Below are 20,954 nucleotides of genomic sequence, written 5' to 3' on the forward strand. Positions count from 1 at the left end.
TTAGATTGGTCCGTTTTGTCCAATGTGTGCAGGAGGGTTTCCTGACACAGTATGTAGATAGGCCAACGAGAGGCGAGGCCATATTGGATTTGGTACTGGGTAATGAACCAGGACAGGTGTTAGATTTGGAGGTAGGTGAGCACTTTGGTGATGGTGACCACAATTCGATTACGTTTACTTTAGTGATGGAAAGGGATAGGTATATACAGCAGGGCAAGAATTATATCTGGGGGAAAGGCAATTATGATGCGATGAGGCAAGACTTAGGATACATCGGATGGAGAGGAAACCTGCAGGGGGTGGGCACAATGTGGGCAGCACGGTAGCCTTGTGGATAGCACAATTGCTTCACAGCTCCAGGGTCCCAGGTTCGATTCTGGCTTGGGTCACTGTCTGTGCGGAGTCTGCACATCCTCCCCGTGTGTGCGTGTGTTTCCTCCGGGTGCTCCGATTTCCGCCCACAGTCCAAAGATGTGCGGGTTAGGTGGATTGGCCATGATAAATTGCCCTTAGTGTCCAAAATTGCCCTTAGTGTTGGGTGGGGTTACTGGGTTATGGGGATAGGGTGGCGGTGTTGACCTTGGATAGGGTGCTCGTTCCAAGAGCCGGTGCAGACTCGATGGGCTGAATGGCCTCCTTCTGCTCTGTAAATTCTATGATCTATGACAATGGAAATGTGGAGCTTGTTCAAGGAACAGCTACTGCGTGTCCTTGATAAGTATGTACCTGTCAGGCAGGGAGGAAGTGGTCGAGTGAGGGAACCGTGGTTTACTAAAGCAGTCAAAACACTTGTCAAGAGGAAGAAGGAGGCTTATGTAAAGATGAGACATGAAGGTTCAGTTAGGGCGCTCGAGAGTTACAAGTTAGCTAGGAAGGACCTAAAGAGAGAGCTACGAAGAGCCAGGAGGGGACATGAGAAGTCTTTGGCAGGTAGGATCAAGGATAACCCTAAAGCTTTCTATAGATATGTCAGGAATAAAAGAATGACTAGGGTAAGAGTAGTGCCAGTCAAGGACAGTAGTGGGAAGTTGTGCTTGGAGTCCGAGGAGATAGGAGAGGTGCTAAATGAATATTTTTCGTCAGTATTCACACAGGAAAAAGACAATGTTGTCGAGGAGAATACTGAGATTCCGGGTACTAGACTAGAAGGGCTTGAGGTTCATAAGGAGGAGGTGTTAACAATTCTGGAAAGTGTGAAAATAGATAAGTCACCTGGGCCGGATGGGATTTATCCTAGGATTCTCTGGGAAGCTAGGGAGGAGATTGCTGAGCCTTTGGCCTTGATCTTTAAGTCATCTTTGTCTACAGGAATAGTTCCAGAAGACTGGAGGAGAGCAAATGTTGTCCCCTTGTTCAAGAAGGGGAGTAGAGATAGCCCCGGTAACTATAGACCAGTGAGCCTTACTTCTGTTGTGGGAAAAATCTTGGAAAGGTTTATAAGAGATATGTATAATCATCTGGAAAGTAATAATTTGATTAGAGATAGTCAACACGGTTTTGTGAAGGGTAGGTCGTGCCTCACAAACCTTATAGAGTTCTTTGAGAAGGTGACCAAACAGGCGGATGAGGGTAAAGCAGTTGATGTGGTGTATATGGATTTCAGTAAAGCGTTTGATAAGGTTCCCCATGGTAGGCTACTGCAGAAAATACAGAGGCATGGGATTCAGGGTGATTTAGCAGCTTGGATCAGAAATTGGCTTGCTGGAAGAAGACAAAGGGTGGTGGTTGATGGGAAATGTTCAGACTGGAGTCCAGTTACTAGTGGCGTACCACAAGGATCTGTTTTGGGGCCACTGCTGTTTGTCATTTTTATAAATGACCTGGGGGAGGGCGTAGAAGGATGGGTGAGTAAATTTGCAGATGACACTAAAGTCAGTGGAGTTGTGGACAGTGCGGAAGGATGTTACAAGTTACAGAGGAACATAGATAAGCTGCAGCGCTGCGCTGAGAGGTGGCAAATGGAGTTTAATGCAGAAAAGTGTGAGGTGATTCATTTTGGAAGGAATAACAGGAAGACTGAGTACTGGGCTAATGGTAAGATTCTTGGCAGTGTGGATGAGCAGAGAGACCTCGGTGTCCATGTACATAGGTCCCTGAAAGTTGCCACCCAGGTTGAGAGGGTTGTTAAGAAGGCGTACGGTGTGTTAGCTTTTATTGGTAGAGGGATTGAGTTTAGGAGCCATGAGGTCATGTTGCAGCTATACATCACTCTGGTGCGGCCGCATTTGGAGTATTGCGTGCAATTCTGGTCGCCGCATTATAGAAAGGATGTGGAAGCATTGGAAAGGGTGCAGAGGAGATTTACCAGAATGTTGCCTGGAGGGAAGATCTTATGAGGAAAGGCTGAGGAACTTGAGGCTGTTTACGTTAGAGAGAAGAAGGTTAAGAGGTGACTTAATTGAGGCATACAAGATGATCAGAGGATTGGTTAGGGTGGACAGTGAGAGCCTTTTTCCTCGGATGGTGATGTCTCGCACGAGGGGACATACCTTTAAATTGAGGGGAGATAGATATTAGACAGATGTCAGAGGTAGGTTCTTTACTCAAGAGAGTAGTAAGGGCGTGGAATGCCCTGCCTGCAACAGTAGTGGACTCGCCAACACTAAGGACATTCAAATGGTCATTGGATAGACATATGGACAATAAGGGAATAGTGTAGATGGGTTTTAGAGTGGTTTCACAGGTCGGCGCAACATCGAGGGCCGAAGGGCCTGTACTGTGCTGTTATGTTCTATGAGTTGGGGGAGGAGATTGAAGAGGGTATGTGGGCTGACCCCCTGAGTAGGGTTAATTCCTCTTCCTCATGTGCCAGGCTCAGCCTGATACAGTTTAAGGTCATTCACAGAGCGCATATGACAGGGGTGAGGCTGAGTAGGTTCTTTGGGATGGAGGACAGATGTGGGATGTGCTCGGGAAGCCCGGCGAATCTTCCCCACATGCTCTGGTCGTGCCCGGCACTAGATGGGTTCTGGAGGGGTTTCGCGAAGACTATGTCCAAGGTGGTGAAAGTCCAGGTCAGGCCAAGTTGGAGGCTGGCATTATTTTGGGTGGCGGACGAGCCGGGAGTGCAGGAGGCGAAAGAGGCCGGTATTCTGGCCTTAGCATCCCTGGTAGCCCGGCGGAGGATCTTGCTATGTGGAAGGATGTGAAGCCCCCCAGTGTGGAAGCCTGGATAGATGACATAGTGGGGTTCATTAAGCTGGAGAGGATAAAGTTTGCCTTGAGAGGGTCTGCGCAGGGGTTCTTCAGGCGGTGGCAACCGTTCCTAGACTATCTCGCGGAGCATTAGAATGAGGTCAGTCAGCAGCAGCAGCAACCGAGGGAGGGGGGGGGGGGGGGTGGGGGGGAGAGCGGAGGGGGGTGTCTCTTTCCGGGGGAGTGGGGGGGGGTTAGTTGGGCGGGCGGGAGAGGTTCTTTTCCCTAGGGGTACTTGTAAAAAGCATATGGGAGGGTTATCATGTGCGGGAGAAACCCATTGTATAAGTTCTGTAGTATGTTTGATTGATATGTTTATGTTTTCTGTTCTTTTCTCTTTCTCTTTTCTGTTACGTGGTGGGGGGGGGTTTAATGGGTTGAAAAAGTTTTGTTGGAAAAACTTTGAATAAACATATTTTTTAAAAAATAAATAAATGTGGGTATAAACAGGATTGAGCTGCTGCAAGGTAGGATAACATAGTGGCACTTGCTGTATATATGCCTGTTAGCTCGCTTGGCAAGGTGGCTAGTGTGTGGTCCAGGATAATGCCGACACCGTGATTTTGATTTCTGTTCCGGCTGAGGTGTGCTTGCCTTTCCGTCATGCTGCTGAGTGTGGAAGACAATGGTAAGCCACTCCAGAAAAAGCTGACAAGAAAATTGGCATCAGCAGATAATGAGCCAAGGATCTGCCTTCAGGCTGAGCATACATGACATGATAGGACTTGTTGTTTGGCTTGTGTGGCCTGTTGGTTGAGCGACTGCTGGGTTGCTGAGGTGTGTGAAACTATCCTGGCATGAACTGACTCCCAACAGAAGAGGAGGATGTGAGCAGGAAATTCCTTTACAGTTGGCTGCTTAATTAGTTCTTAATTGATAAAGCTTTTACTTTTTAAAAAAATCACAATTTGTCCTGTGCATCATATTTTTTTATTTCTTGCATTGTATTTAAAAATTAATAGTTATTATATATGTTCCAAACCTAATTGTTCGAGGATGTTGCTCACATGTCTGTGCTGACAGATGAATATCAGCTTGGAAAACAGAGTTTCTACCTCTGGTGCCTGTGGTGCTGTGTGTATTACTACTTAGAAGATTAGGACTCACACTGCGCATGTTCATGGCCATTAGTCACAGCAATAGGTGCTCAGAAAGTGGAAGTTCCAAAACCTTTTGAGAGAGATGAGATGCTAAAGCATTTCATTTTGGTGAGGTAGCAGATTAACTGTTGTAAGGATGGAGAAGAGAAGGAAAGCAAACCCTATGCTTGGGCAGAAGCTGGAAACAAAACTTAGAAAGGAGAATTAATGAAGAAACTGGGAGCATTGCTTTTCTTGAGGGGAAGAAGCTAGTTGCAGCACTTTGGGAGTACAGGAAGAGAAAGAGGAAACTGTGATTGACACATTGTAGGGTCGGAGAAGCGGTTTGCACCATTTGAGGCAAACAAATGTTAAAAAACGAAAATGAGTGCAGGATTGGCCCATTTGGCCCTTCGAGCCTGCACCATCATTCAATATGATCATGCAAATTCAGTATCCCTCTCCTGCTTTCTCTCCATACCCCTTGATCCTTTAGCCACAAGGGCCACGTCCAGCTCCAACAAACTGGCCCAACAGCTTTCTGTGGTGGAGAATTCCACAAGCTCACAACTCTCTGAGAGAAGAAGTTCTTCCTTATCTCAGCCCTGAATGCTTTACCCTTTATTCTTAGACTGTGACCCCTAGTTCTGGATGTCCCCAACATTGGGAACATTCTTCCTGCATCTAGCCTGCCCAGTCTCATCAGGATTTTATATGTTTCTATGAGATCCTCTCTCATTCTTCTAAAATCCAGTGAGTACCAGCCCAGTCGATCCACTCTTTCTTCATGTGTCAGTCCTGCCATCCCGGGAATTAGTCTGGTGAACCTTTGCTGTGTACCCTCAATAGCAAGAAGATCCTTCCTCAGACTGGGAGCCCAAAACTGCACACAATCCTCAAGGTGTTGTGTTTTCTTTTCTCCCGTCTTTTCTGGGCTGTGTTCCAATTATGGCAATCAGTGAATTTGCCTTCTTTCTATGTCCGAATGCTTAGAGTCGCCAGGTATCGAATGATACCACCACAAGTTTCGGCTACACTCCGTCCTCTTGATCTTCAACGCGAAGCGTGAAATATCACAATACTGGGTCTTTGTTCTCTTGGAATGCCGGGTACCCTTAACCAAGGACAGGTTCTACTCTACTCTGTCCTATGGGTCCAAAAACATTCACCTAATTTCCCTAAACAACACATGTCTAAGAATGTCTAGGGAGCCATTTAGCATTCAGTAAAAGGGGAATCTCGAACTGTCTCTAACTAGACTACACTCATGCTGCTATTTACAATCAAAGAACTTATCTTACAATACAAAAAAAATCTGACAGCAGCATCACATTTCTTCCTATCACTAACATTCACATACACAGAGAAGTACATTTTATTAACAAAACAACAACCGCAGAATTTATTAAAGAGGAAGGTTCAGAAAGAGTGTGGGGTTTGCTGGAGTCCGAGGAAAGGGGCTCTAAATGTACATACTGGAGGGCAGGAGGCTCTCCTCCATTTCCACAATCTAATTGTCTGAATGACACTGTACAATATGGTTCTCACTAGTAAGGCTTCCACTGTGTAGGACAGTGAATACCACTTGACGAGGTTCTCACACCATGTGGAGGTATCGGTGGCTGGGTGTGTGTGTGTGTAGTGGAGTGTCCGAGCTGGGGTGTTGTGTTGGGTGGTCGTGTTCGGGGCCTGTGTGGTGAGGGGCAATGTGGAACTTTTGTTTAATCCCAAATATCGACATTACATTTTTCATGACCCTTCCCGTAAAGTGGGTACCTTGGTCCGACTCAACACTACGGGGGAGTCCCCATCTCGTAAAAATCTGTTCTGTTAAGATCTTTGTGATGGCCTTGGCTGTGTTTGTTCTCGAGGGGAACGCCTCGACCCATTTCGTAAATGTGTCTATCACCGCAAACACATAATTGTATCCATTTCTAAAAGGGGGGAGGGGACCAATATAATCCAATTGGAGGTTTGTTCACGAGCCATTTACAGGGCGGGTGTGTCGTAGCTGGGCTGTTTTCACGTACCTATCGGGGTTGTTTTGAGCACAAATTAAACTGTTTTCGACGTAATGGGACATGTCGGTTTTCAAATCGGGCCACCAGCAACGGGGTCTGAGGTGGGCAAGGGTGGATTCAATCCCTTGATGTCCATGTCCGTCATGGGATTTACAAATTATCTCATTCCTGTCCTGGGTGGGGACTACATAAATTCCATCCTTTAAAGCAATTCCCTCATGGACCGTCAAAGAATTTCTAAACTTGTCATAGGGAGCTGGGAAGTTTCCTTTTAAAATCTCCTTTAATGCTTCGTCTTCTTTTTGTGCCTGGGCTAGGTCTTGGATGTTGGTCTCTGAGACCTGAACTGCGTGGGGCACTCTCGGGGGATTGCCAAAAGTGGCCATGTCGTGAGCCTGCCTTCGATAGGGCGTCAGCTTTCACATTACCGGGTGGGGAGGAACGATGGTGACTTCTTACTTTGACGATACCGTATTTCCTGCCTTTAGCCATCTGAAGGATATATTTGAGCAGTGGGGCTAAGGGTAGAGGTTTTCCGTCGGTGGAAATAAATCCTCTCGATTCCCACAGGGGTAGGAATTCCATTAGGCTGTTGCAGACATACAAACTGTCCGAATATATGTCTGCAGGGGTCAGGAATGAATCGGGGTGCTGGATAATGTAAGCAATGGCCGCTAACTGTCCAGGCAACTTTAAAACTATCTCTTCTAAAGCGCGTCCCTGCGCTTCCTCTACATAAATGTTATCCTTTTTCCCTCAAGGATTGTGGAGGAGCCATCTACGTAAATTCTCAGTGCTTTGTCTGTGGGCTGGGGTCCGATACCTGTCTTTCTTGGTACCGACTTGGGAACAAAGGGGCCTGTGCTGTGCGTTGGGGCTATGATTTCGCGCTCATGTGGGGTTCCTGTATAATGCTAATTATCGGCCAGAAAAGTGTGCGTTTTTGTCCGTTTGCAAGTTATATCCGCACAATCCAAGCAGAATGTGCTGAACCATCGCAAAAGGTCAGGCAAGTTTAATGTGCGTGAGCTATGCCCAAAACAACTTGTGCTTGTGTTTGTTGCCACCTTTTTTGCAGGTTCATGAATCAATTCACCTAAATCAGGCCTCACCAACAAAACCGGCCAGGCCCTCAGATTGATGGAGATTATATTGATTGTGTTGGTTCAGGAAAGAAAGTTCATCAAATTGCATTCATTTTCTTTTATGCGCCAGCACTAGTAGGCACATTTTTAAAAAATGTTCACAATGAAATACACTTAATTTAGGAAGAAACTGACAATGTACACCAATGAAGCTACTGAATAGTTATTTTAAATTGGGACGTTCACAGGTAGGGCACTAGACACCCTCAATAAAAATGCTTATTTTTTTTGATAAATCCATTTTCGGTTGTAGTAATGACACGGCATCACAGCAATTATTTTTAATGGGCAGAGAGAAAAATGAGTGATGGTGCTGCATGATTTCACTGGGTTCATGGGAAGATTTAAGATTTTGAATTTGTGATTATGCAAATTAAATTTAGTCAAATCTTCCCAGTATATTTCAAGTGCATTTATGATGATGCTACAATCTTCCTATCTTCCACACTGCTTTGAGCAGTTTCTTTTTTATAACCCTAATTCCCAAAGTGGATGTCACCGCCATAGTTTTCCCCAGATTGTGGATATAATTAATGGAGCATGCTGGCAGTAAATGCCCAAAGCCCACTTTAAATCTATAACCCTTCTCCACAAAACACACAGGAAATGTAACTTTAAAAGAAATGCAGGACTAATAATGGATGAGGTAACGAATGTATCATGAGATTTATGATCATCATTGCAAACTACTTGGTTTATTTAGATTATTAGCCCGTGATAATCCTTTGAGATTATTGTTTTATGATCTTCAAATATTCATTGTTCTCCATACTGAATGAGAACAGTGAGAATCACAATCTTTTGGACAAAAGTGGAGTATTTTTACTGCAATTAGTTAAAGGTAAAAATAGAACAAAGCAAAAAATATTAAGATTTTAAACTTTTTCTAATTGAATGGGGCCATGTTTTTTTAAAATAATTAATTTTGGGAGGAATGAGGTATAATAAATGCTTTGAGTTGCAAACAATTAATATGGCTGATTTTCTTTACTCACCGCAGATATCTCCATAATTGTATAAAAATAATATAGACTAAATATTTAATTGTAATTTGAAATTGTTTTAGTTGGAATGTAAAAGAATGAATCCCTAAATTATTTCCACCTTTATCTGCTTCCCCTCCTGCCCACCACACCCACAGCATGCACACTCCCCACAATTGATATCTTATGTTAGATTCTATATGAGTGCAAAGCATAATGGAAATACTGCAGTGAATAAATGCAATTTCAGTCCTCCTCACGTGGTCTTTGCCATGTTATCTGAGCTGTTTTGTTGATCTCAGCAGATTGGTTTTGTTCTCATTTTGTGATTCAAGTTGGTCTTCTATCTTTGTTATTACTAAGCAAAGCAAAATTCATCACGCCCACAGTTTTCTGATGATCAAATTGAGTGTGATATGTTTTTTGTTGGCACCAATGACATAATTTTCAGTCCTGTAAGTAAGGTTGAGAATTCATTTCCCTCAATGTTATCAAAACACTGGGTTGAAATGTGCCGTTTTAACTTTGTCTAGCTGAAAAGAATGCTGAAATTAATGGTATCTTTTTCATGGATTGCACTTCTTAAAATCTGAGCTAAGTGTCCAAACTTTGCTTATGCAGGTTGTAAGAAAGAGGATAATATTTTTTAAAATAAATTTAGAGTACCCAATTAATTTTTTCCAATTAAGGGGCAATTTAGAATGGCCAATCCACCTACCCTGCACTTCTTTGGGTTGTGGGGCGAAACCCACGCAAACACTGGGAGAATGTGCAAACTGCACAACGGACAGTGACCCAGAGCTGGATCGAACCTGGGACCTCAGTGCCGTGAGGCAGCAGTTCTAACCACTGTGCCACCGTGCTGTCCTAAGAGGATAATATTTTGTCTCGCCTGACTGGACTATAAAGAGAAGAAAAGACATTGAAATTGCAATGCGCTGTTAGTAATAAACCAACTGTTCCTTGTCAACTATAATCCCCGACCTCCAAAGAGCCTTAGAGATAGTTTACATTGTTAAAGGTGCTTTATAATGTCATAAGTGTAACCTAACTTTAGGACAATGCCTTTGTTAGAACTGTCACTTGTCCACTATTTTACACGTAGCTTCCTTTCTCCTCTGATTCCAACAAAAGAAATCCCTGCATGTAGTAAAGTTGTTGAGCAATTTTGTCATGTTATACGAACAGCCCAACATATTGACAGATTGAAGTCTTTTTTATGGTTGAGCACGTTACAGGTCAGGATAACTTAGTGGTCCCTAAATTAGAGATGTTTCAAAGTTCCAATTTCACATGGTTCTTATGGAGTGGATTGCTGCATTTGTAGTGGACTTCGGCAGCCATAAACAACACTTGCATTTTGTTATCATGTTCCTATTTTACCAGTACTTATCTTCCTATAGGTCAGTCTGTGTGGGGTTACCAGAGTTTCCAGGAAAGTTGTTGGAACTGCAGAGTCTGTAAATTGTTCATTCTAGTTGCCCCCCCCCCCAAGTATTTTGTGCACAAATTTGATTTGCAAGATGCTCTTCTCCACAGAGGAAAAGTATTATCTCGGAATTATCAATCTGAACTGATTTTCCTTTGCTGTTGGGCAAGGTGGGAAATAATTTGCTGCTGAGCAGGCCTTTGTCTGCAGGGAATTGAGTCCTCTCATGCAGTGTGGTGATGGAGTGGTGGTATTGTCACTTGTCCCGTGATCCAGGGACCCAGGGTAAGGCTCTGGGAAACCAGGTTCGAATCGATGGTGACTTTGAATCGAATAAAACTCTGGAATTAAAAGTTTCATGATTCCATGAACCCAGAACCATTGTCGCTTGTCATCTACCCTCATAGCCCTTCATATCCCCCACTCTATCATTACTGCCAAGCCAGTGGTTCAACTGGTTCAATAAAGAGTGCAGGGGGGCATCTCATGAGCAGCACCAGATAAACCTAAAAATGAGGTGTCAAACTGGTGAAGCTACAAAACCGGATTACTTGCATGCCAAACAGCATAAGGAGCAAGCGATAGACAACAAAGCAATTTTGCAATCAATGGATAAGATCTAGGCTCTGCACTCCTGAATCAACCAGCCATAAATGGTGTGAACCATTGGGAAGCTCCACAAATATCTCCATAGTCAATGCTGGGGGAGCCCAGAAAATCAGTGCAAAAGACAAGCCTGAAGCATTTGTAACAATCTTCAGCCAGAAGTGCCAAGTGGATGATCCATCTTTGCCTCCTCCAGAGATCCCCAGCATTGCTGATGTCAGTCTTATTCCAATTTGATCCACTCCACGTGATATGAAGAAATGGCTGAAGGCTCTGGATATTGCAAAGGCTATGGACACTAACAATATTCTGGTAGTAGTACTGAAGGATTGTGCTCCAGAACCTGCTGTGTTCCTTGCCAAACTGTTCCAGTACAGCTACAACACTGGCGTTACCTAGCAGTGTGGAAAATTGTCCAGATATGTTCTGTACTCACCAAGCAGGGCAAATTCAACCCAGCCAATTACTGCCCAATCAGTCTACTCTCGATCATCAGTAAAGTGATTGAAGTGTGTCATTGACAGTGCTATCAAGCGGCATTTGCTTAAGAGTAACCTGCTTCAGACGCTCGGTTCAGATGCCACCAGGGTCACTCAGCTCCTGAACTCCAGAGGTGAGGTCAGAGTGACTGACCTTGATAGCAAAGCAGCATTTGATTGAGTGTGGTATCAGGGAGACCAAGCAAAACTGGAGTCAATGGGAATCGGGGGCAGGGTGGTGATGGAGAACTCTCACCTGGTTGGAGTCATCGTTAGCACAAAGGAAAATAGTTGTGGTTATTGGAGGTCAATCATTTCAGGACATCACTGCAGGATTTCCTCAGGGTAGTGTCCAAGCACAAACTATCTTCACCTGCATCATCAGCAACTTTCCTTCCAACATAAGGACAAGAGTGAGGATGTTTACCGATTGCACAATGTTCAGCACCATTTGTGATTCGTCAGATAATGAAGCAGTCCATGTCCAAATGCAGCAAAGCCTGGACAATATATAGGCTTGGACTGACAAGTGACAAGTAACATTCATGCAACTCCAGTGTCAGGAAATGACCACCTCCAGAAAGAGAGAATCTAACCTCGCCCCTTGACATTCAATGGCATTACCATTGCTGAATCCCCCACAATCAACATCCTGAGTGGTTGCCATTGTCCAAAACTGAACTGGACCAGCCATATAAATACTGTAGCGACCAGAGCAGTGCAGAAGCGAGGAATCCTGTGGCGAGTAACTTGACTCCCCAAAGTCTGTGCACAAAAGGCTACTCGACACAAGTCTGGAGTGACCAATTTATTAGAAGAGGTGGTAATAAAAAGAATAGATAAAGAGGACCCAGTAGATGTAATATACTTGGTGCCATGTGAGAGTACCTTTAAAAAATTAGTGTTTATAAATGGGTGTGTATATAAATATCTGTAGTGTGGGTACCTTTAAGAAATGGGTGTTTACTTCTGCAGTGATGTCACCGTGGGTGGAGCTGGGCTGTCTGTCAGCTTTTTACTTTCGTGTTAGGCTGTTTGCTGCAGGGTGTGTTTTAGTTTTGCTTTCAGAGCTGGATAGCTGCAGTCACAGCCAGAAGGTGTATGAATCTCTCTCTGTAATCTAAAGACTGTAAATCGATCCTGGTGATTTAAAACTAATAACAGTAGTGACTTGAACCTGATGTACTTCTGGTAAAAGGTGTTTTAAGTTGTATGGATGTTAAAAGGAAAGCTTAAATCATTACTTAGTGTTGTATTCTTTGGGGGTTATCTTTGAATTAATGGTTGCTAAGATATTCACTGTTTGTTTTAAAAAGGTTTACTTGAGTTCATAGAATAAACATTGTTTTGCTTTAAAAAATACTTTTCCATTTCTGCTGTACCACACCTGTAGAGTGGGCCGTGTGCTCCCCATACCACAATCTATTAAAAAGTGTGGGTCAGGTGAACTCCATGATACACTTTGGGGTTCTCTAATCCCTGGCCCATAACATTGGCTTTATAAAAAGCGTTCAATAAGATACCGCACAAAAGGCTACTCGATAAGAGAGGAGCCCATGGTGTTGGGGGTAATATATTAGCATGGAAAGAGGATTGGCTAACTGATAGAAGACAGAGTTGGGACAAGAGGGAAATTTTCTGGATGGCCACTTGTAACTAGTTGAGTGCCACAAGGATCAGTGCTGGACCATAGTTATTCAGAATATATATTATGACTTGGACAAGGGAAATTATTGCACCATTATCAAGTTTATGGATGTCACAAAAATAGGTGGGAAGGCAAGTGGTGAGGATGACACAAAGAGTCTAGAGAGGGTATGGACAGGTTAGGTGAGTGGGCAAAAACTTGGCTGATGTAATATAATGTAGGAAAATGTGAAGTTCTGCACTTTGGTAGGAAGAGTAAAGGAGCTGAATAATATTTAAATGGAGAAAGGCTGCAGAAAGCTGTGGCAAAGAGGGATTTGGAGGTCCTCTTGCATAAATCACAAAAAACTAGTATGCCATTTCAGGTAATTGGGAAGGCAAATGAAATGTTGGCCTTTATTTCAAAGGAATGGAGTATAAAAATAGGAAAGTCTTGCTAAAACTATACAAGTTAATTGTTAGATCACACCTGGAATACTATGAACAGTTAGGTCCCCATATCTAAGGAAAGATATACTGGCAGTGGAGGTCGTCCAGAGGAAGTTCATTTGGTTGATCCTGCATGTCATGCGAATGTCGCTTTAAGAAATGGTTAGCTGCTCATGTTACTGCAGTGATGTCAGAGTGTGGGTGGAGCTGAGCTCCGGTCCTGCTTTTTAGTTTCACTTTGAGAAAAAGCTTGGGTGTGTCTGGGTTTTCCAGTGAGCTGCAGCTGAAGTTAAACAAAGAGCTGTCCTGTTGATCTCTGCCATCCAAAGACTCTCTGGATCATTTGGTGAATTCAGAATTATAAATGTTCTCAATAGTGAATGTGAACCTCATGTGCTCCTGTTTAAAGGTTTGTTAAGTCTTTTGGATGTTAAAAGGACAGCTTAAAGGATTACTTAGTGTTGTAGTCTTTGGGGGTTGTATTTGAATTCATGGCTGCTAAGATATTCACTGTTTGTTTTAAAAAGGTTAACTTGAGTTCATAGAATAAACATTGTTTTGTTTTTAAAAATACTTTTCCATTTCTGCTGTACCACACCTGTAGAGTGAGCCGTGAGCTCCCCCATACCACAACCTATTAAAAGTTGTGGGTCATGTGAACTCCATGATACACTTTGGGATTCTCTAAACACTGACCCATAACAATTGGGCATGGAGGGATTTTCTTATGAGAAAAGGTTGTGTAGGTTATGCCTGCACCCATTGGAGATTAGAAGAATGAGACATTAAGGAATCTGAGGGGACTTGACAGGGTAAATGCTAAGAGCTTTTTTCCCCTTGTGGGAGAGTCTAGGACCAGAGGGCATAATCCTGAGTAAAGGGTCGCCCATTTAAAACAAGATGAGGAGGTACTTCTTCTGAGGGTAGTGAATCTGTGGAATTCTTTACCTTAGAGGGCTGCAGAGGCTATGTCATTAAATATGTTTACGGCTGAGATAGACACAGATTTTTAATCAGTAAGAGGATCAAGGTTTATGGGGATAAAATGTGAAAGTGGAGTTGAGGATTAGCATATCAGATCAGTCATGATCTATCTCATTGAATGGCAGAGCAGACAACTTCTGCTCCCACGTTTTAAGGTCTTGTAACTAATAGTTCACATGAGATGGGACTGCTCCAACGCAGGGCATGAGTACATTGGACCTTGAAAACATTTTCCAAATATTCTCAGGGCTGGCACTTCTACCCGTTCTCCCTTAAAGAAACATATGTGTTCCTACTCCTCCGGATCAGAGATCTGTATTACCCATGCATGAGCAGAGCTAATTCTTGCTGACTTTACATAAAGTACAGCTGGTTGTATAATTCACTTCTGGTTGGGCAGCGCTGAATTCAGATGGCAGTTAGACCTGTTAACTTCAGCACAGTGAGGCTTGATGATCATGACCTCAATATAGCCAGGATGGTTGGTTAAACAGAGCACTATAAATATGAGTGCAGATTTTAGTATAGCAGTGAAGTCTCTATTTTTCTTTGAGGCGTGTTTACTTTTTTGTGGCAGCATTTTCTCAGTATATTAAGTGGTAACTAAATAGTCAATCATTTTTTTCAAAATAGCATTGTACTATCCTAACTTATGTTTACATAATGGTGGAAAAAACCAAAATGAATGCATTACAGGAATTGTTTGGTATACGCTTTCATTATTATTTTCCACAGGATATGGCTGGCTGTGCGCCTGTCCTGGTCTTGCCAAATGATACGTTTAAACAAAAACTGCAAACCCCTGGCTGATATTTTTCTTTTATTCCAAGGAAAGTAGTGACCATGATGAATGCCTTAAACTATGATTTTCCAGTATTAAAAATATGGGCGGCATGGTAATACAATGGTTAGCACAGTTGTTTCACACCACCAGGGTCCCAGGTCCAATTCGTTTGGGTCACTGTCTGTGCGGAATCTGCACATTCTCCCTGTGCTTGCGTGGGTTTGCTCCGGTTTCCTCCCACAAGGCCCAAAAAGGGCTGGTTTAGCACAGGGATAAATCGTTGGTTTTGAAAGCAGACTAAGGCAGGCCAGCAGCACGTTTCAATTTCCGTACCATCCTCTCCGAACAGGCACCGGAATGTGGCGACTAGGGGTTTTTCACAGTAACTTCATTTGAAGCCTACTTGTGACAATAAGCGATTTTCATTTTTCATTTTTCAAAAAATGTGCTGTTAGGTGAATTGGACATTCTGAATTCTCCCTCTGTGTACCCGAACAGGCGCTGGAATATAGCGACTAGGGGCTTTTCACAGTAACTTTATTGCAGTGTTAATGTAAGCCTACTTGTGACACTAATGAAGAGTCTGGGGCCAGTGCCAGGAGCTCCCGCTGCGGCCCAGAGCTTGTGAGCAGGGCATGTTGGATGGCTCTCTTGAGGGATTGGGGGAGGAGGTGGAAGTGGAGCCATGGGGGACCAGAAGGTGCTGGTCAGGAAGCCGTAGTTTTTTTTAATATAAATGTTTTTTATTGTGGTTTGAATAAAGTATATTTATCGTTATGTACACAAAATAGAATACATATATATATATATATATATATGGGAATACGCACAAAAAACAAACAACAATAAAAAAAAAAGTTAGAATAAAATAACTGGTAGGGTATTATGTGCTAGCTCAACAACAGCCACTCTGTACAATTGGCAGTATTCTTTTTAGCACATAAGTAGTCATCTATTTTTTGGGGGGGGGGGGGTGGGTACATATATACATTTGGGAGCCGGGGAAACAAATAGAGAACAATTACAGAGGGCAATACATGAATGGGTCTGGTGTTGGTGTTGTCGCTTGCTTCTCTCGGACGGTTTTCGCTGCCTCCGCTCACCTCCGCTTCAGCCGTTCGTCCCGTCTTTCCCCCGGATTTTCCTTGTTCTCAGCTACTGTAGATGCCAAGTTTGTTATTGTTTCCCATGCCCTCCTTCCGGCTGTCATTCCCATCTCCCCCCCCCCCCACCTCTCTGGTTCCCCTCTATTGTTCCCTGTCTCCTCCCTCTTCCACCTTCTCCATTCCCCCCCCTTTCCCCGTCTCCTGTGGTTCGCCTTTCTTTTCTCTTAGGTTTAGCTGCTATCCCTACCCCCCCTCTCTCTCCCGGTCTATCCCTCCCTCCCCCGCCTCGGCTACTTTCCCCTGATTCTTGCCCACCTGGCTATTCTTCTGCTTATTCATTGGCCACAAACAGGTCCTGGAACAATTGCGTGAATGGCTCCCACAGTCTGACCCTCGGATGGCGAATTTGATTTTCTCCATTTGGAGAGATTCCGAGAGGTCGGACAGCCAGTCTGCAGCTTTGGGTGGTGCTGCTGACAGCCAGCCGAACAGGATTCTACGGCGGGCGATCAGGGAGGCAAAGTCAAGGGTGTCCGCCCACCTCCCCAGGAATAGATGTGGCTGGTCTGATATCCCGAAGACCGCCACTTTCGGGCATGGCTCCACCCTCATCCCCACCACTTTGGACATTGCCTCGAAGAAGGCTGTCCATTACCCAGCAAGTGTGGGGCAAGACCAGAACATGTGGGCGTGGTTGGCCAGGCCTCCTTGGCACCATTCACATCTACCCTCCACCTCCGGGAAGAACCTACTCGTACGAGTTCTTGTTAAGTGGGCTCTATGTACCACTTTTAGTTGCGTCAGGCTGAGTCTTGCGCATGTGGAGGTGGAGTTGACCCTATGCACTGCTTCGCGCCGGAGTCTCCACCCTATCTCGATCCCCAGGTCCTCCTCCCATTTCTTTCTTCTTGCGTCCAGTACGTTGTCGGCCCTTTCTACCAGTCGGTCAAGGAAGCTGTAGTTGATTGACTGTCCCTCATCCTTGTCCATGCCTTACAGATATTACACGAGTTGGATGATGTCTTGAACCCCACGGGGGATGCAGGGGGCCAGATACCGGAGAAGGCAGCAGCGTCGACCGAGGCTCGAGGCGGCGGCCCTTATCCATCCTGGGGCAGTCAGATCCCTGACATCTTCGAGGGATACCCCAGCATGACCGGTTGGCTCTTGAGGGATATTTGGTACCCGCTGAGGATCTGGCTAATGACGCCAGGCCAGAGACCGAGGATGAGACCCAATTAACGTGGCCCATGTGGTCTTCCGGCTGTCATTGAGCATGCATCAGACCACTTAAACGTAATTCCGAAGCCTCGACCGCTCTGGTGGTGCACTGCAGTAAACCCCTGCTTTGTGGTGGTCTCCTGTGCCCACCACAACCTGGCACAGCAGTGGGCCAATGTGCTGGAAGTGATGGAGGAGGAACATGCGGGCTCGTCAGAGGAAGGTGACAAGGAGGGCCCGGACCATGATGGGCTGGAGGACGAGCCCAGGGAGGGCCCACAGGACTCACTGGAGGAGAGCGGAAAGGCGGCAGCGGCGAGGGTCCGGCATGCCCGGAGGTGCGGGGAAGCCCTCAATCATCGCCCGATTTGCTTAGGGCATGACTAAATTTGTTGTCTCCACCTCCGGGGGGGGGGGGGGTAATTTGGGGGTGCTGGTGACCACCGTCGCCACCCCACAGGGAGGCTCCGGGTTGGCATCCAGCACTCCCGGTCAGTGCCCGTGGGCACTTTGGGATGGTTGGCAGCTGAATTAAGCTCCGGATGCCCCTGCATCATCGGGCTCTGGCAGCTCACCAATGTCTGCACCATGGTGTTGATGCCTTCAGCAATGCCAACCTTTGGACACCAACACTCATGATGCTGACAGCATACTCCAGGTTCTCCACTGCGGTCACCACCCTTGCAGTGTTGGTCTCGGTGCCACGCATTGCCGGTGCTATCTCCTGCGTCCGCAGCCTTTGTGAGTCTTCCAGTCAGCTGTGGACCTGCTGACATCCCCTCTGAATTTCATGGCTGCACCCAATCCACTGTATCAGCTCCGGGTAAACCTGGCCCAGAAGCTCAGCATCTGACTAGGACTCAGCTGGGTCCTGTTATCCAGCAGACCTCCGAATGGTGTCTCACCTGGGAGTTCCTGTCTCCAACTGATGTGCATCAACATCTGTGTGGTGCTCACCAGATTGTGCCCCAGAAGCCTGTCCACTACTTTTGCCCACCGAGGTGTGTGTCTGCGCAGGTGGAGGGTGTGTCTTTCCGCTGGTGGAGGATGAGTTGACCTCTGTAACGTGATCATGGTTGGCCTCAGTACCACACATTGCTGGCACTATCTTCTGCGCTCTTCCAGTCGCCTCTGGACCTGCTAGAGTGTCGCTGATATTCCCCTTCTGAATCTCACAGCTGCGCCCTATCGATTGTAACAGCTCGGGTAGACCTGGTCCAGGCGATTATGGTGGCATCCTCCGCTCTCCTCCAAGGTGTTCCATGGGGGGCTGAGGGGTGACCACGCCAGATGGGCCGGCAGCATCGGATGGTGATCCTGTGTGAGACTGGACATGTGATCATTGAGAGGGAAGGATCACCATGCTGGCATGAACAACTCACATGTGACGTGTCATCTGAATGGAGGCCGATGGATACTCACCTCTGCAGCGCGGCCCATCTCGACATCGATGATCGATCTGTCCTCTGCCACCTCTGCGATCTCGTGGGGGTGAGGACTCTGATGTCTGGCACCCCGTCGCCTGTCTGGGCTCTCTCTGTCTGTTGACATGTGAAATGACACGTGGGAATGTTTCCGTTAAATCGTGCCCGTAATCTTTCAGTTTACTGAATGCTTCTAAACTATTTTAGCACTAACTCCCAAAACAAAACCATCTCTCTAGAATCCTTTTGTTTTCAAGAATTGACGACATCACATCTCCATCTCTAGTTAATTAAGTCCGCCTGCTGTTTTATGGACTTACTGTCCCAGCAGTTAACCTCTTAAATCAACATGATCTCAATCTTTTGAGGGCATTAGACTCCAAGCTTGATTTAATTCCATTTATTCATTTTTTTCAATGTTATTTTTTAGTTTTAGGAATTGAAGTTTATGTGCGAAAACACCGAACAAATATGGCAGGTGGGTTCATTTGCTCTAACTGGGTGAGATGCAAGCAAAATTGTAGTTAACTTTTAAACTTGTGCAGTATTCCACAGCAATTGCACGATCTAGATAGCAATGCCATCTGTTATGTGTAGGTGGTTTAGGTAAAACCGATTCCGTTGCTTATTTTGGAATACTCAGCAATTTGGATACAGGAAAAGGCATGAATGTGTTTATGTACAGATACTTGAATTATGGGTTATGCTGTGGAAAACGGTGAGAGTTCTTTTCCCTCCCCCAATTTCCTGCCATGAAGGCTGTGATTTATGTTGAAATGTGATTCTTCAGATGGTGATAGCTCTTTGTTGCCTTGCTCAACCGTCCTTGTTGCATGTAAGGTCAGGAAGTGTGGGTGTAACATATTCGAGTCTGATCCTGTCCCTTTTTATGCATTCAAATGTATTTTTTGTGACAGGTTGAGATTCAACATGGCAACATTGGCTGATTTGTTTTTCAGTTCACCAACTTCCAGCTGCCACATTTCCATCTAGTCACTGGTGATTAAACTTTTCTAATAAATGTAGCCTTTTTGAACAAATGGCTGAATATGTTGAGCGGACGCTCCACTTAACCATAATCGGTGATCCGAGCAGAGATTGGGAATATTTTGAGAATTGATTTATTTTTCTTCCCCCCTTGAATTTCTGCTGAAACTCCAGATCGGAATTGTTTCTCGGCTGCTTTCACAGCTTACCAGGCTCAATAAAGGACCGCAACCCTGCCCCTTCTGTACCAACTTCCATCATTTTCCCAGCTTTCGACTGAGAGAAGTTGCTGCAGAATTTCACAGAGCTGGGGGAATGAAATGAAAAACAACTTGTCATAATATACACCAGTATATCATGGTGCAGACACACACTGATGGACAAACAGTGGGACCAATCAACATACACAACACCGCAGTCAACCACCAGTGAGAGCACACGCACTATAAAGACAGCGGACATCAGAGTTCCCGCTCATTCGAGTAGCAGCTAGCTAGGAGCACAGAGCTCACAGCCTGCAACACAGACATTCACCATGGGCTGAGTGCATCAACTGGTTAGGACAAGGCAAAGGTCTTTAGTTAAAGCTGGTATCGTATTTACCCACAGTTCAAGTATGTTCAAATAGTTAACCTTTTAATAAAATAGTGTTGCACTACTTCAAGTGTTGGTGACTTGTATGTGATCCAGAACACCCAACACATCACATACTTTTGATAGCTCTGGTGAGATTCTGACTGTACCTGATCTGACTGCATGACTTGGTGCGCTCCATCAACCCCTCCTACTGCTGAACTCCATGTCATCAATGTTATACACACATCTCTATGTTAGATAATTATAGGACATAATTCTGGCCAGGGATGTACTTGGGTGGGCTTGCAAAATCTTAAAAATTGAACACTAAAGTAACCATGAGGCTAAATCTATAGCCAGGTATCTAATTATTATTATTGTGCTTTAATAATTGTATAGATCAACACTTGTGACACAGCTCTAACTGTGGGGCGAGATCTTCCAGCTGTTCATGCTGATTGAACACAATTGAACACAAGTAGAAAAGGTAATGTTACTCATGACTTCATTGCCTAATAAAGGAGTTTGGGAGAATGAGAAAGGAGCCACTGAAAACCAAAGTGTAACCCCGAAAATCAAAACATAGCCCTCAAGAAAATCTCTCAAAGAGCCCTTGCAAAAGAAATATTTTGACACGTAGATGGAGTGTGGCCTTCCTGGGATCTGTGGGTAGTTCCTACGAGTTTGAGTAATTTCTGTGATTTTTTTAAAAATTGATGCATATTTCCATTTTTGTTTATTAATTCCAGGAAGATGAATGCTTCAGTTTTTGTCACCCTCTTTGGATTATTTGCATTGGTGTCGACCTTACCTCAACAATCGAGTCCCACTAAAGGTGGGTGCAGTGAAATTTGAAGAA

General features: G+C 44.8%; 1 protein-coding gene across 6 annotated transcripts in view; it reads left to right on the forward strand.

The window, feature by feature from the left end:
- The window catches only part of LOC140391769 (interleukin-1 receptor type 1-like), a 103,767-nt gene that overhangs the window by 24,170 nt on the left and 58,643 nt on the right, over positions 1 to 20,954 (forward strand). For 4 of the 6 annotated variants that reach the window (XM_072476625.1, XM_072476629.1, XM_072476627.1 and 1 more), the window contains exons 2-3: positions 20,495 to 20,582; positions 20,845 to 20,930. In XM_072476625.1, coding sequence (XP_072332726.1) covers positions 20,849 to 20,930 — 82 coding nt within the window. In that variant the 5' untranslated portion in view covers positions 20,495 to 20,582; positions 20,845 to 20,848. Of the gene's footprint in view, positions 1 to 18,962; positions 19,011 to 19,512; positions 19,532 to 20,494; positions 20,583 to 20,844; positions 20,931 to 20,954 lie in introns of those variants that run through there. The other 2 variants (XM_072476626.1, XM_072476630.1) reach the window with 2 other exon arrangements.

Source organism: Scyliorhinus torazame, chromosome 15 (assembly GCF_047496885.1).
Source record: "Scyliorhinus torazame isolate Kashiwa2021f chromosome 15, sScyTor2.1, whole genome shotgun sequence".
In the NCBI taxonomy this organism is placed as follows: domain Eukaryota; kingdom Metazoa; phylum Chordata; class Chondrichthyes; order Carcharhiniformes; family Scyliorhinidae; genus Scyliorhinus; species Scyliorhinus torazame.